General features: G+C 40.2%; 1 protein-coding gene across 5 annotated transcripts in view; it reads right to left on the reverse strand.

The window, feature by feature from the left end:
• CDC42BPB (CDC42 binding protein kinase beta) overlaps positions 1-14,877 on the reverse strand; it is a 94,198-nt gene that overhangs the window by 50,108 nt on the left and 29,213 nt on the right. For all 5 annotated transcript variants that reach the window (XR_014693844.1, XM_084521774.1, XM_084521771.1 and 2 more), the window contains exons 3-4: positions 5,292-5,375; positions 1,733-1,828 (exon numbers count right to left, since the gene is read on the reverse strand). Coding sequence is in view for 4 of the 5 variants with exons in the window: in XM_084521774.1 (XP_084377900.1) it covers positions 1,733-1,828; positions 5,292-5,375 (180 nt within the window). In the remaining variant the exon portion in view is untranslated. The remainder of the gene's footprint in view (positions 1-1,732; positions 1,829-5,291; positions 5,376-14,877) is intronic.

Below are 14,877 nucleotides of genomic sequence, written 5' to 3' on the forward strand. Positions count from 1 at the left end.
TGAGCAGAGGTCTGAACAGAGATCTTTTAGTCCCTGGACAAATAAACCACTAAGACGGTATGGAAGGGAACCTGGACCACAGCCCAGGTTTCTGGATGAAAGCCACTTCCTGATGTGTTTTGTCAACTTCACTTTTTCTTCATGCATCATTTACAATAGAGCGACTGAGATGCACACACACTTCATCTGTTAGTACCAGACATTTACATGAGGTGGATGCTGAGTAACAGACCGAACTGGAAGGCAGCAGCTCAGCACATGCAGTACCAGACCTCAGGCAAGCTGGCAAGCTGCTGACTTTGGCTGCCACACAGAGCTGTTGCTTTCTAAGTTCTGGATCTTTAATTAGATGTTAGCTGTCTAAATTCTGCTGTCAAGTGAAACTTCAACATCTTTGTTCTCCATGCCTTTGAGAATGTGGGGAAAAGAAGCATATTATACTGCTGTAGCTTACTTGGAACAGATTTTCATGAAATGGCATTAGCAACACTAGATCCCTCTCTGTACTCTCATTACCATTGCTAGCTATTACTACAGGTAACATTTTTTTCCTTAGGTAGCTCCATTCTCAGATGCTATGTGGAAATAGTACATTACAGGGTGTTGCAGGTTATTGTTATAAAAGTCTGAAGGCTGGTTCTGAAGGAATTTGAAATTGTGAGTTATCTTTCTGGGAAAGTGTCAGAGGACTGAATTTTGAGAGATTGAAAATCAGGATCTATCAAAGTATTTAATAAATGGAAATAGACTGGAAATGAAGGTATAGAGACCCAGTGTGCTTAAAATGTGCTTGACATTGTGAAATTATATTTAAGGTGGTAATCAAAATAATTTGTTTTGTTTCAGCACCTCTGAAAACTGTTGGGTATTTAACTCTTTCTTAAGCTTCATTCCTGAACCCATTGGCAGGTTTTCATTGGTAAGCTTTTTCATTATTTATAGTCATGACTCGCTAGTTGTGCCATCTAGAAAGCATTAAGATGCTGAAAACTTTTGCATTATGACTATGTTCTTTGCTACAGAAATAGCAGGTTCTCTAACACAGCCTCAGGTACCACGTGGAAGCTGGATGTTTCACTACATTCCAGTGTGTAGGAGCCTCATTGACCAGCACTTCCCTGACTTCTGTGACAAAGCTAAATGTAGCTTCTATGTTACAGCTCTAGTAACCAACAGTTAGGCAGTAATCATCACTACATGTAGTAAGAGCAATTACTTTACAAAGGGTTGCTATAATCTCTCAAACTATAGAGATGACCAATCTACTGATTTCAAAAACATTTAAATACTTTTATGAAGTTGGCTATTATTTTTTCCCTGAGGCTTTTAAAATAAGATGTGAAATTACTTCTGCCATTTTTAAACAAAACCATGATTTTTAAAGTTTAAAGTAAAAATCTTTCTTACTTTCACAGAGTTACTATTTCTCTTAATAAATTAGTTAATGGCAATGTTATCCAAAAATATAAACTTAAACATGATACGTTTTATACAAGGGTAGATTAATTAAAAGGCTGCTTAGCTAAACTTCTATAGACCATAGTACATGACTTTCTCACTCTGTTACAGTTACAGTCAGTCCTTTGAAGTCTTTCTTCAAGGAGAAAACAAGAATGCCAAAACACTGCTGGAAGGCATGAGGTAGACTGATTTATTGCAATACCCTTAAATGTACCAAAAATAAAGTTCTTTCATAACATAAAGCTTTTATTTGCTGATGAATCAAACGTACCAAATAGTTCTCATCTTGAAAGGCGTAGTGCAACGTAGTGATCCACTGACAATCTCCATTCACCAAGACGTTTCTCTCTTCTCGGAAACAAGCTGTCTAAAGGAAGAAAGGGGAAAAAGCCATTGTCAACATCAACAAGTAGTTTTCACAGGATGAATATATATGGATGTTTTATGGGATTATCTAAAATTACTGAACAGAGGTCCCTATTCATTTGAATTTAGTCTGCACAAGTGACAAGCCAAGGAATCTCTGCAGGCTTGTAGTTATGCATTCAGTCATTGTAATTCTGACTGCGACCTTAAAAAAAAAAAAAAAAAAAAAAAAAAACACCAAAAAGAAAACACACAAACCAATCCAAGCCAACACTAAATCTTTGTTCCATCATATATCTTTAAAAGCTAGAAAAATGATAACTTGTCACTGCAAATCTGGTTCTTCTGAAAAAGACCCTTGTGAAAATATATCACAATGTTATACATGAAAATATATCAAAATCTTAATTTTCTTACACTGCAGTTCCAGCTATAGACACTGCAAACATGACAGGAAATAAGCAAAATTTACTGCCTTATCTTTGTCTAGTATAATACATTTCCAATTCCAAGAATATTTCCTCTACTTCGAATAGCATACTGCAACAGTTCAGGGAAGCAAGCATGTTTTCTCAGCATCTTTACATAAAACCACCTTCCATAACCTTCAAGAATCTCTTCCTTAATAAAAATAATGTTTTTATTGGATCGGATCAGTATTATCAAGAAGCAGACCTTGGGATTCTTTCAGTACTGTCGATTCAGAAAGCCATTATTATGGCATCCAGTAGTTGCAGATTCAAGTGTTTGGGTTTTGGATAAGAATTCATTTTTTGTCATTGCCAATTGTCCAGATGTCATAGAAAAGGCACTATGAAAGGAACATTCTTGGGAAGCCGAAGCCTCACCATATATCAATTGCATCTCATAAAATTATTTTAACCATTTTTTCCCCTTGAGGAAGCAAAAGTCAATTTACGTTTCTACCGAAGAAGGTCATACTGAGGTCATGTTGTAAAGTTAGTAATTATTGGTGCAAAGAGATGCGTATTATAATTAAATGTTAACTGAGAGTGATTTTAAGGTTTACGAATGCAAGGTCAAAGTATCACCAAAAAAAAAAAATTGAAAAAAAAAAAAATGTTTGGCAGCAACAGCAGCTCCAAGTAATCCAATCCCCTGCCCTCAGCACCACGGCGCAGCAGTTCTCAGTTGTTCTGGCACCGCTCTTTGGGGAGGCTGCCAACACAGAAAGCTAGTTTATTTATTTTCAAAGACATCAGTTCCTTGATCCAGTTCACTGCGCAACCTCAAATAGTGAGGGAATGTTATGAACACTTCCAAACCAGTAATGCTCCTGAGCACTTTGCATCCTGAATTCAAAGTACGAAACTATCCTTTTCAGCTTACACTGGCTTAAAATGCCTTGAGACATGCCTTGAGAAAGCATGACAGGCTACCTAATTAGCTAGTCAGGATTTATTTGGAACTGTGAGCGGTAACACACTAATGACTATGCATTTTGTTGTCAGAACAATGAATACAAATGGCCCACCTCATCAACATAAATGGCATGCCTTTTTTTTTTGCTTGCAACCCATTTACGGATGTCAGCTGATATTTGCTAATCTTTCCTGTACCTCAGTAGCTTCCAACCATATGCTTTTTCTCGCAGCCAGTACACAAATCCACAGCGTTTAGATAACTTTTTGCTGTGTTTAATCTCATCCAATGCTTCATATTCCATGAACCAGCATAACACTGTGTTTCTTAGACCACTCAGCACATACTAAAACACCTCAAATCTGCTTTTGAGTGGAGCTGCCCACTTAAGATGCATTTGTATACTTGCAGGTTTCATTTGAAAAACGAACAAGTTCTACCACATCTGTGAAATTTTAATTTCCCAAACATTTCAGGAACTTGATATGCAGGTTGTAAGCTCTTGCTTACCCAGGAAAGCCAAAAAAAGCCAACAAATTGAACAGGAAATGGCAAAGGGGCACAGCAAAGCAGACAGCTGCCTTTTCTGTTCTTTGTAGATGGGGAAATCAGCAGGAAGAGGACTTGGCTGGACTGTTACTTATCCTAACTGTGTATTGGGAAAACTACTGCTCATTACAGCTCTTTCTTGGTAGATAATACTCTTCCAGGTCCTAGCCTGCCTGACGAGGTAAGAGGAGTTAGTCACATAATTTGAAGACAACAGTTTGCAAAGAAAGAGCTCTCTCCTCAGGACATCTCTGCATAAAGTTTCAGCCATTTAACCAGACCTTTTAATTAAGTCACTTTAAAAATGACAGAAGCCAGCGTTAGTTGCATCCCCACCAGAGTTTGGGAACCCCCTAAAAGCACTTTAGGATTTAAACTGATTCTAGGCTGAGCAATGAATTAGCCCAACTGAAATCTGTGTTGAAATGGCACCCAATTTCCCCGGTGCAGGCAAAGGCTTCATACAGAACCACTGATGCAGCACAGCTGGGAGCGTGAATTCTCCTGACAGCTCAAAGAACAGCCCAACAGCAGCGGCTGCGCTGCTTGCGAGGAGAGGACGGGCTGATGGACGGAGTGTGACTAAATCAGCCAAATGCAGTGGCGAAGCGGGGCTTAACAAGAGCCAAGAGATTAATTCACAGGAAAAGAGGTGGAACTGACTCACTGAAAGGAAGGGAGAGACGAGGAAGGCTGGGGAGGGGGAGGAGGTGTCAGGAAGGGGACAGAAGAATAGGACAGGGAAGTGTCAGCAGGCTTAGTCCTCAGCAAGCAGCCAGCCTTTGTCCCTCCATAAAACTGCTACAAAGAGTGATGCAATACACGTATTTTCCCCTCACATCTATTGCTCATTTAACTGCTGATTTATATAACGTTACATTCGCCTACTACACTGCAAGAGGAGGTATTCTAGGAATACACCAGTTATGGCACATTCCCAGTAGGTCCTTGCCTAATCTGTGAAGTACACATTCGCATTTACATAATTTGTTGTGACAACGTACATCTCCTTTCATCAAAAACACCCTTTTTAAACAGACTTACCCTCTTAACACATTTGTTTTACAATTTGAATCTGTGGTTTCAAAGTATTTAGTTACAGTTTTACCAGTTACATAAATCCTGTTACAAACTGCAGGATGCAAAGCTCCTTAATGTATGCTTTCTGAATACAACAGGAAAAAAAAAGATCCTTTCATAATGTATTTGTATGCAGCTGTGAACGTCATAGTAGCACCGATCTCAGCTTTCATGTAGTTTTTAACTTGCCTTTACTGTAAACAAAAATCTGGCCAATAAATTCAGGGTAAGAACTAGGGCAGACTGTCTGGTGAACGAATACACGGTAATGCTGAGAACAACAGATGCCTGGAAGGGACCGTCAGACTTGATTGCATTAAAACAGCTTAAGAAAAAAAAAGTATGAAGCTCCTAGGCTCACAAAATAATTCTTTCTAATCTGGAAGAGCTTCAGTGTAATTTTCCTGATGACATTTTTAAAATTCTCTGCGTTAGAGAATCACATTACTTACCTCCGCCCTTTTAAGCATTTCCCATTTATTGAGAATTTTCATGGCGTAAATGCGCTCCGTACACTTCATTTTAACAACTGCAACCTGCAATAATAAGATATCCTTATTTAACAAAAGCACGGGCAGAGAAATACAACATTTAAACAGCTTAATTTTCACACAAAAGCACTGTCAGAGAAATACAGTATTTAAACAGCTTAATGTTCACACGGTGTTAATGAAGTCAGTTACTAAAGAGCCATCAGCAATCAATTCACACCAATAAATTTCAGCTTGATTCTGTGCTCCCTCTGTATTCCTCTTCCATTAATACTACGGACTTGAAGCACAACACACCTTGTGTGGTCAACTGCTCATGAGCAAGTACATTGGGGACGATACAGGAGGGGCACCAAGCTTTTCCTAGGAAGATACAGAGTAAAGCTGCATTGTTTACGATGAACGAGGAGTGCTCCTAACACCTCGCCTTCAGCCAGCCAGGAAACTTTTCAAAGGGCAGCCTTAGAAAAGGAGGAAGGCTGCTGTCAATAGAAATACACTACGTTTGACTAATTTGTTTTCACATTCCCATTTTCAGAAACTTGAAAGATATTTATAAATTAACATGCTTTGGTGTACTATATGCAGATATTTTAAAAGAAGCAAAAAACCAGCATTCATTTACTTAATCATCACTTTGCTTGAAGCATTTTGCTACGCAGCCTCTGTATTAAGTCACTCACTTAGACCGGCCTACCACAAGCAGTTGTTCATACGGCTGTACAGTGGAAGAAAAACTGAGGAATACAAAAACTTCAAGGCCTAGGAATGCAGAGACTGTACTTAGAGCAAGAACAGAACTAATTCTTCTTGTAGTAAAGCTATTATTTCCATAAAATTCTTACATTTGGCAAAGAAAATCAAGACTGACAACTAGGACAGCAACTTTTCCACAAGACTGTACAGGGACCGCTTGAGTATTTCTGCCGCTCCTGTTTTGCCTATTTCAGAAGCACAAAACCTATCGGCTTTCATCGCTTCCACCAGAGCTCTGAGTAGCAGTGGGAGCGGTACCAGGAATCACGTCGTGCTCTGCTCTTCTGTTGCTTTATGACCGCTATCTGTAAGGGATTCAGGAGACGCAGAAACTCCACCAAGATGCTGGCTCTGAAACAAGGTTGGAATTGAGCATCGAGGAGATCAACACAAGACCTGAGGAGGGAAGAGTTCCTCCCTGGGGCTTACCCTAAAATAACTCCAGATGAAGGACAGGGGGAGACTGCCCTTCCAGTAGCAGAGGGATGAGATCCCCCCGTTTAGACACCTGGCTCTGCAGGTGGATAGCGAAGCCTCCCACCCCTCGGCGCCTGAGGCTCCTCTCAGCAGCTCATGCCAACGGAGGAGCTGCCTCTCGTACACAGCTGCACAGTCATGCAATGGAAATCTGTTATGGAAGGACCAGCAGCTATCTATGACAGGGAAGACACGGGAATTGAGCCCTAAATACAGTGCTAAGAGGAATCCTTCTGTACGGCATGTAAACTATCCCCAGCCACTCAGCACCTCAACCTCTCCTGGTCTGCAAACAGCTCCCGCAGACACTGCTCCTGCAGCAGGGGATGGGGGAGTACAAATGGGAGTCTTGCCTGAACATGAGGTTCCTTGGGCACGTATCAGAGGGTTCAATGCTGACCTGCAATGCTGGTAACGCCCTAAGATGTTTAGCTTCAGTCCCAGCCTTGTCACAGCCTTCTATTTCAAACCCACTCTAACAGTCTCTCCAATTACAGTGAATCGAATCATTTGCCTGACACAGCTGAAGATACAGTGTAAGTTAAACTATACATTAAAAGCTCTGAGAAACTGCAAGATGCTGACACAGTCTCTATAGATGTTAAATTCTGTTTCATACACAACACGATCGTTTGGGAAATACCCCAGTCTCCATCTGGGAAATAACCCTGTCTCCACTGAAGGAGAAGAGTGCAGCAGCACACGATGAGCTGCTGCAAAAAAAACAAAAGCTCTGGGGCAGAAGTGATTTACAAGTTGAGCTTCGCAAGCCCTGAAGAAGCAAGATTCAAGTTTCATTAAAACACAAGGCTTGAATCGCTCATCCATCTACGTACAAAGCAGAAGACAGATACACATCTATTACGTTTTATCTAAGGCCATCGCTGTCTGCAAGCACTGCGGGGCAGGGGAAGCTCAGAGACTGCTCTGTGCTGAACTGGCAAGGTGTGACGTGAGCCTGGCATCCAGGAGGGCACTGCAAAGCTGTGCAAACATTAAGACAGAGCAGTAAGTGAGAACAAGCCTGGAAAAAGAAAAAAGAAAAGGGAGTCAAATCTGTAGGATCTGCTCAGCAATTCCCCAGTTGCCATCTTTATCAGTGCCGTCATTTTCAACTGAAAGGACTGCTTAAAAAAAAAAAAAAAACCTGACTAAAATTTCAGGAGGAGGGGAATTGTTTTCTGTGGAAGAAAAAGTGGGATTAATAAAAGGAGTGTTGACTCTCACATTTTCACTTGAAGTGGTTATCAGAAGATGGCATCAGTAAACACGCCGATGCTGTAGTTGTAAGGGGAGCAGTGGGACAAGAGGATTCTTGTGCCAGTGGAAAAAAAGCGTTGAACCATGCAGCAAAATGGGTAAATCCCCAAGAAAATAGAAAGTAGCAGGTGTTTTTACATGGAAAAAGAACTCGAAAGGTAAAGAAAATATCCCAGAAAAGCAACGGATTTTTGGCCTGACTAGTCCTGACTCTCCGGTTCATTTGAGTCATCAGGATTTATTCACCTTTTAAGATAATAAACACTACCACGAGAACACCAAAACCTCACTGCTGTCCAAGAATAATATTGCACGCACACACAAAAACAAACTTACAGCCTTTGCTCCACAAAGCACAAAGTTAACTTGAGGAAAAGCTTTTACTTTGTCCATCAGGTAGCAATACTTCTAAGATTGTGTTCGTGATACAATACTTTGGTTGCTACAGAGGTGCTGCAGCATATTCGTTTTTTCTTGCTTTTCTAATAACTCCTCTTTCTCTGGCATATCGAAAATGCAGTTAAAATAACCACAATGTCTACTCTGTATGAGCAAACAAAAATTCCTTACACTGCAGTTGTGCTAACCATGCAAGATGTCAAATTTGAAATATGACTGCTTCTATAGTACACACCAATCCACTACATCGTAAGAAAAATCTTCAGAGGTACGTTCAGAGGTATTCCACAGGACACAGATGTGTACAAATGCCTCCTTTCACAACAAAAGCATTGCTGCTCCCTTAAGCATAGGTTTAGAGCATCACTGGCTGAATAAGTGCATACTTTGTACACACACTGTAAAAAAAAATAGGATTTAATTATGATTCTTGCCCTTTATTTCCAAGGCTAGTACAACCTTTTTTCTTTTAAGTGTTCTTCAGACTTATTTATGGAAAAAAAAAAGTATGAGAATTGGAGCGAAAGTGTGAGAGTCCAGCATGATAACTGCATGCCACACCAGCCCATCAGATTTGTATTAATTTCTGCCATCCCTTTTCTTCCAGGACTTTTTGCCTCAAAGCTCTGCTTTCCTTGTACTGCAATAAAATAAAACTGAACCAATATAGCTGAAATAACCTTTTTACACTTTGGCAAGAGCTAGAATTTTGCTTCTCAAATTGTTTCATAAAAGCCTTTTGCTGCATTCTGATCTTCCAAAGCCATTCGATATTGGCATTTCGGGCTGTAACGTGCAAAGCTATCCAAAGCTTTTCTTCTGCCCCCACGAAGCCTATAGGGTGGGAATCCGAGCCAAATCAGCCTCAGCAAACATGAGATTTCCTAGTCCTGTACTCTGACCTCTGAGTGACATGACCAATGTTAGCAAGCAGCATCAAATTACAAATTTATGCAAACAGCAAGCATGATGTAAGAAACTGCAGAAATCATTTAAATGCAAGGCTGAATTTCCAGAAAGCAACTAAGATAGTTAACGAAAAGACTTTTGACTGGGAACCCATGGATTGTTTGATGCTTAACTTCTTGGGAACCATGCTGGCATTAATTTCAAGACAAATATGAAAAAGCTACCTACCACTATTTACGCTCATGGCATGTTAAACTTTCATGTAAAACTTAATCCTAAAATTTCAGCCCTTGAGGACAAGGTGAAATTCAAATACAAAAAGCTCTCACCTGAAAAGGAGATGAACTCAGACATACAGCTACAGTCCTTCTGCAAGCTCGTAACGGTAGGTATAGGGATGGGTAAACATTATTGCCTTGTAGAAATAGAAAATCATTGGAAACTCCACGCACAGCCACAACCCAGAGAGAGAAACTTCACACACAGCAGGTATGAAGAAGGAGGAGTATTTAGAGCTTCTCATATTAACACGGGAATAGAAAAAGCTTTGCTTGTTCAAAAAAAATAAAAAGGAAGGCTAAAAAGTGGCTATGATTGCTACCTACCAATAAAATTGGAAGGAAGGACACCACTAATAAGGATGATGAAAGATCTGCTTAGGCTAATGGACAATAAAATTACATGGATAAAATGATGTAAAATTGCACGAATTAACCTTTGGCAGGAACTTGGAATGGCTTTAGAAATTTGAGTGGGGATTTTAGACAAGCCTTTCAACCAGAAGAGACAAAATGTCATTTCAGATGTAAACAATTTACCTGTAATGTCTTATTACCAGACTCGTAATTGAATATTATAGACATTTCCCTCAGTTAAAGCTCGTAGGTGCCACTTTTACACTCCTGTTTCTGCCTCACGCAATTGATACCTTTGATGATACCTACTGAAAACACACTGCAGGAACTGCTTTATCTTCCCAGTACTCTTGGACAGGAGAAGTCTTTGATACATAGCTCATTAGTTAACAGTTTTAGTACTGCAGCATGGAGAAAAACTGGTCTGGACTGCTTTATCAGGTTTTTTATGCCTATTTTACATTTTAAATGAGAATCAGTATCTTTGCAGGGCTCGCATTCCGCGGTTCACATTTCCCAAACTAAGTCATGTTTTTCTCACCGGGAATAGACCTTCACGCTGTACAGAAATCAGTGCCAGCAAGAAGGAGTCTGCAAAAGGTGGCCCTGAGCAACACCCAGATGTGCTCCTCAGCAGCCAGCACGCAGCCAAGCACAGCAGCACGAGGCAGGTCTGTCTGTCCCTTCTGTCCGTCCAGCTCCATAGCAGGTGGGTGCTGCCACCACACAGCCGCCCACTGGCCTCTTTCAGCAGCATTTTCAAAACCAACCAGCTCCTTTCTCTGTCCATTTCCACTTCAGAAAATAGCTTGTGAAGAGCATGGCACGGAACAGGAAAAGCTCATTAAACATTTCTTCGACATCACGTGTTAAATGCTTGCAGTCTGAGCAGCTGGGTGAGCAGTGCCGTACCTTGTGTCCTCTGCTTGTGAGTTCAGTTAATTTAGGGAGGCACAGTCCTTGTGGGTTCCCAATGCCAGTTACCAAAGCACCTGAAGAGGTGAGACAGCCTCAGCTGCAATCTGTAGGCTCATCACATTCCATGTTAATTTCTAGATGCAGACAAAAACTTTACACTTAGCACCCTAAATCTGTGACTACGACACGGACAAGGCCCTAACAGCACCGTGTCTTACTGCCAAGGGTAATGGTCAACAGGAAGGTTAGTTCTTGCTTGTTCACTTCTGAGCCTATCTGTGCTCCTACCAGTGCATTTCCCATTAGGAACCATGTAATTAATCAGAAACCTGTGGTACACGGGATCGGTCCTATCCCCTTCTCTCAGCAATGAGAGATTTGCTTCTGGCAGCACTTGGACAGGTCTTGCTTCCAGCTGAGGCTCTGACTAAGCACACTGAATAGAGGTAAGGAGAGCTATTGCTGAGCACCGTATGGATCGAGTCTGCACTCAGCAGCAGTTATAGGAAATGTATTTCTAACCTATCAGTAGCAAATCCTACCGAAGCAGGGCACTTTAAGAATATTAGTTATTTTTGTGCTAAGCGAGACCAAAGGGTTCCTCCCTTCCGCTGCAGTGCTGCTCACTGAAACAAGTCCTTGCTAATAAACAAGGGAAGGAAAGTGATTGTTTCGGTCCCGTGCTGCCAAATTTCCAGGAGGTGTCAGCCACATTATACAGGCCAAGCACACAGAAAGCAGATCTAAGGCTGCCCGAAGTTTCTCAGGTAGGCACAATGCCACGAAGCCCAGTATCTCAGGACAGGATTTCCTTTCCACTAATGGCCTGCAGTGTTTCTAGACAGAAGGAATAGCCAGCCACATGCAAATCTCAAACCACAGATATAATGCATTTTTAAAAGTCTAAAAACTGGAGGAGTTTTCCATTCTGTTCTTGTATTATTTAGATTTTCTCCTAGGAAAGGTATGTTTTCAGTGGATAACAAAAACTTCACCCTACAGAGCATATTCATTCTTGTTCATCAAGACAGGACACTGCATTAATTTTATAAATAGAACCCAGAATTAAGATTACAGACATTTTAATTCTGATTTTAATTCAGAGGTGTTGTTTTTTTTTTATTACTACTACTATTATTTTATTCCTTATGGAGGTTGCCACTCTGCACTTGAACCATCTGCCTACATGATCCCCCAAAAACCACAGTGAAAGCAATGTGTGGGCACTCATGACAATGTTCCAGCCTCCTGGGTGTACACCAGGTGTGTACACTGCAGGAGATGGGCAAGAACCATGAGTAGTTTATTCTTCTCATAGCTAGCATTTCAAATTAAAATACTATTCATAAGAATAGCATGCATTCAAAGATCATTTGAAACTTTTCTTTATAACTACGAAACTTCTGAAAAAATGTAATGATGTTCGCAAGCCAGCGACTCCAGGACTCAGAGCCTTAAATATTCCTGTAAAGGATATTCAGACATGCAGTTTACCATGCATGCAAAGTAGCTGGCTAAGTTTATGAGAAAAGGAGAACTGCATGTTTTGGCAGGTGGCTACAGAAGAAATCTCTAGGTCCTGAGCTAGGCTATTTTTGTCTTAGCATAATAATGAGAACTTTAAGAAATATTTTTTCACTTGCTTTCCCAACTCTCCTTTGCTCTCAGAACTTCCACTCAGGTGGGTTTGGATTACCAGTTGTTTTCTTCTTCTCATATTGCTGGAAAAAGTGTAAAGAATCAGGCTGAGTTCTGCTGGTTTGAAAACGAAAAGGAAAGAAAAAGGCACTCACAGTAAAGTTACACACTGGGGATTATATCAATCTGCCTTGAATTAGATGCTGCTGTATTCATAAAGACACACTCACATGCCATCTCAACCCACTCTCCGGTCAAGGAGCATGTGTCTCATGTGTTGTGTGGCAAAATCAATCACCGATCCTGTCTGATGCTACATCTTCATTCCGTTTAAGCCATCTTTCTTCAAAGCTACTGATTTATGCAAAAGTTCTTCGCTAAGACTAAAGCCCCTGGGGTTCTCAAAGAAGTCTAAAGTAGCTAAACTGTGGATATAGCTGCTGCACACATTCAGGAGAATGGAATGTAGTTTTCAATCTTTTTGAAGTCTGGCTTGTTTAGCTGTTCGGCTTTTTAATTTAAACTACTTATTTCTACAAGGAATATGCCTAGTTTAATTCTGATTAAATTCTTTATGCACTTCAATAAATATGTTGTAAGCATAGTTTTTGTTGTTGGTCTTGTTTTAATCAAGAATGAAAGAGTAACCTTCTAAATAACACTAAAATCCCATCAACTAATTTATAACCATTCTTATGTGTGTATGGGTGTACCACAGCAAAATTATTTACAGCACCCCATTCAGTTTTTGAAGTGTTGCTTTACACAAGTCAGATGGCACAAGGCCCTCTAAAGAACCTAGATTTTATTTTCTTATTTATGGAATTTCAACCTTCACATATTTGCTATTTTATAATGCCTATATTTGACAGTTATAGCACCCTACTATGCACAAGGGTCAAAGGATTCATTCATAAGCAAAAAGCGTGAAATATTCTCTGGCAAGCGGGATTAAAGTACAGTGAACTTAAAATCAATTTAAACTGATCAAAAAGTGTCGAGCTGGTACAAACATAAACCTGTTAAGTAAAAGATGAGAAGGACAATGCAATATCGACAGATAACCAACTCTTCTGACTTTGTGACTACTCATAGCTGTGACACAAGGATGAAATTAAAGATGTTTTATCATTTCCCTTCTGTGAAATTTCATTTCCACTGGGGTGGAGGGTGGGGGGTGTAGAATTTACCAGTTGCTTTGATCATTTCATGCTTTTCCAAATGAAAGAATACGAAAGAGGTTGTTGATTCAGGCATCCCAAACAGCATTAACACAAGTTTCCACCCAGAATTTCTAAATTTATATATACCCTAAAACTCTTGATCCGAAGCTAAGAAAGGTCACCCTAAAGCCCCTAACACGTATAAACAGAAATCTCTGAGAAGTTCATATACACGCTTCATCTGCCGCTTTATTGAGATTTTCAGTTGGGGAAATCCCTAAGTGAAGAAGAGCATCTTTATGAAGAGAACAGATTTAAGTCCCATAAAAAACTGTCCTCCCTTGATGTTGTAACAAGGCTTTAAAACTTTAGACCATCACATGAGACAGTGATCTCTGCATGCAAAAGCCATAAGCCACAGCAAACACCTCAAAAAAGAAAGATAAATGAAGAAATAATTTAAAAAGAAAACTGTTGTGACATGATGAAGGAAATTATGTTATTAACATTTGTATGAGCATTTTGTCTAAAAATTAAGTCCAAGGCTGTCTTCAGAAACATTCTGAGACATAGTCCATCTCCTGCTAGAGATCAAAACTCCCCTCAACCTTCAATAAGCATCAGGAAACGTGTCCCATTTCTGTGTCCAAGTTACAGGGCAATATGAAAAGAGCTTACTGTTTCATATTCATTGATTTTAGGATTAAGAGGAATATTCTGGCAAAGGCATTCCTAATACTGGCTCCATATGCAAGCCACTATAAAGGGCTCCCTTGTCCTGAAATCATTTTGATAGCTATAGCATTCACAAGTCTGGTTCTGAAAAGATCCAGAAACCACTTCTAATCCCACCAAAAGACAAACTGCCAAAACACTAATCTAAAATTCTTTAGATATCAGTGGTCGCAGCCACTTACAGCTAGTAATTTGGCACAGCAGGACCAGAACAAGACATCAAAGTAGCCTGTGCTGAGCCTTACAATCTACACTGTATGCAGTTCAGGAATTTTGCTTCAGAGGGTATCTAGTCTGGTCTCCTGGACTAAACACGCTTTGAAGCTGCTGGAAGAGTTGAAAACAATGATTGATTCTTATATACTCACTGGGGCCAGAAGCACATTTGGTGCACACCTGGAACACAGGTTCTCATTTAGCTGCCTCCAAAAGAAATCCAATTTACATATAGCAAAACCATTCTGCAGTAACTGGGGGCACTGTCTTCAAGTGTGCTATGCTACTGCTTTGAACCAAAGCACTAATGGAGATGTAGACAGTTACCTTCTATTGCCTTGATTTTCTAAGCCCTTTATTTGGCCAATAATTTTTTTGCTCAGACCTCTTTTCTAAACATAATTTGTAGCTTTCAGCCCAGCCTTGGACTTATCAAATTGT

The sequence above is a fragment of the Aythya ferina genome (assembly GCF_964211825.1).
Source record: "Aythya ferina genome assembly, chromosome: 5".
Classification (NCBI taxonomy): domain Eukaryota; kingdom Metazoa; phylum Chordata; class Aves; order Anseriformes; family Anatidae; genus Aythya; species Aythya ferina.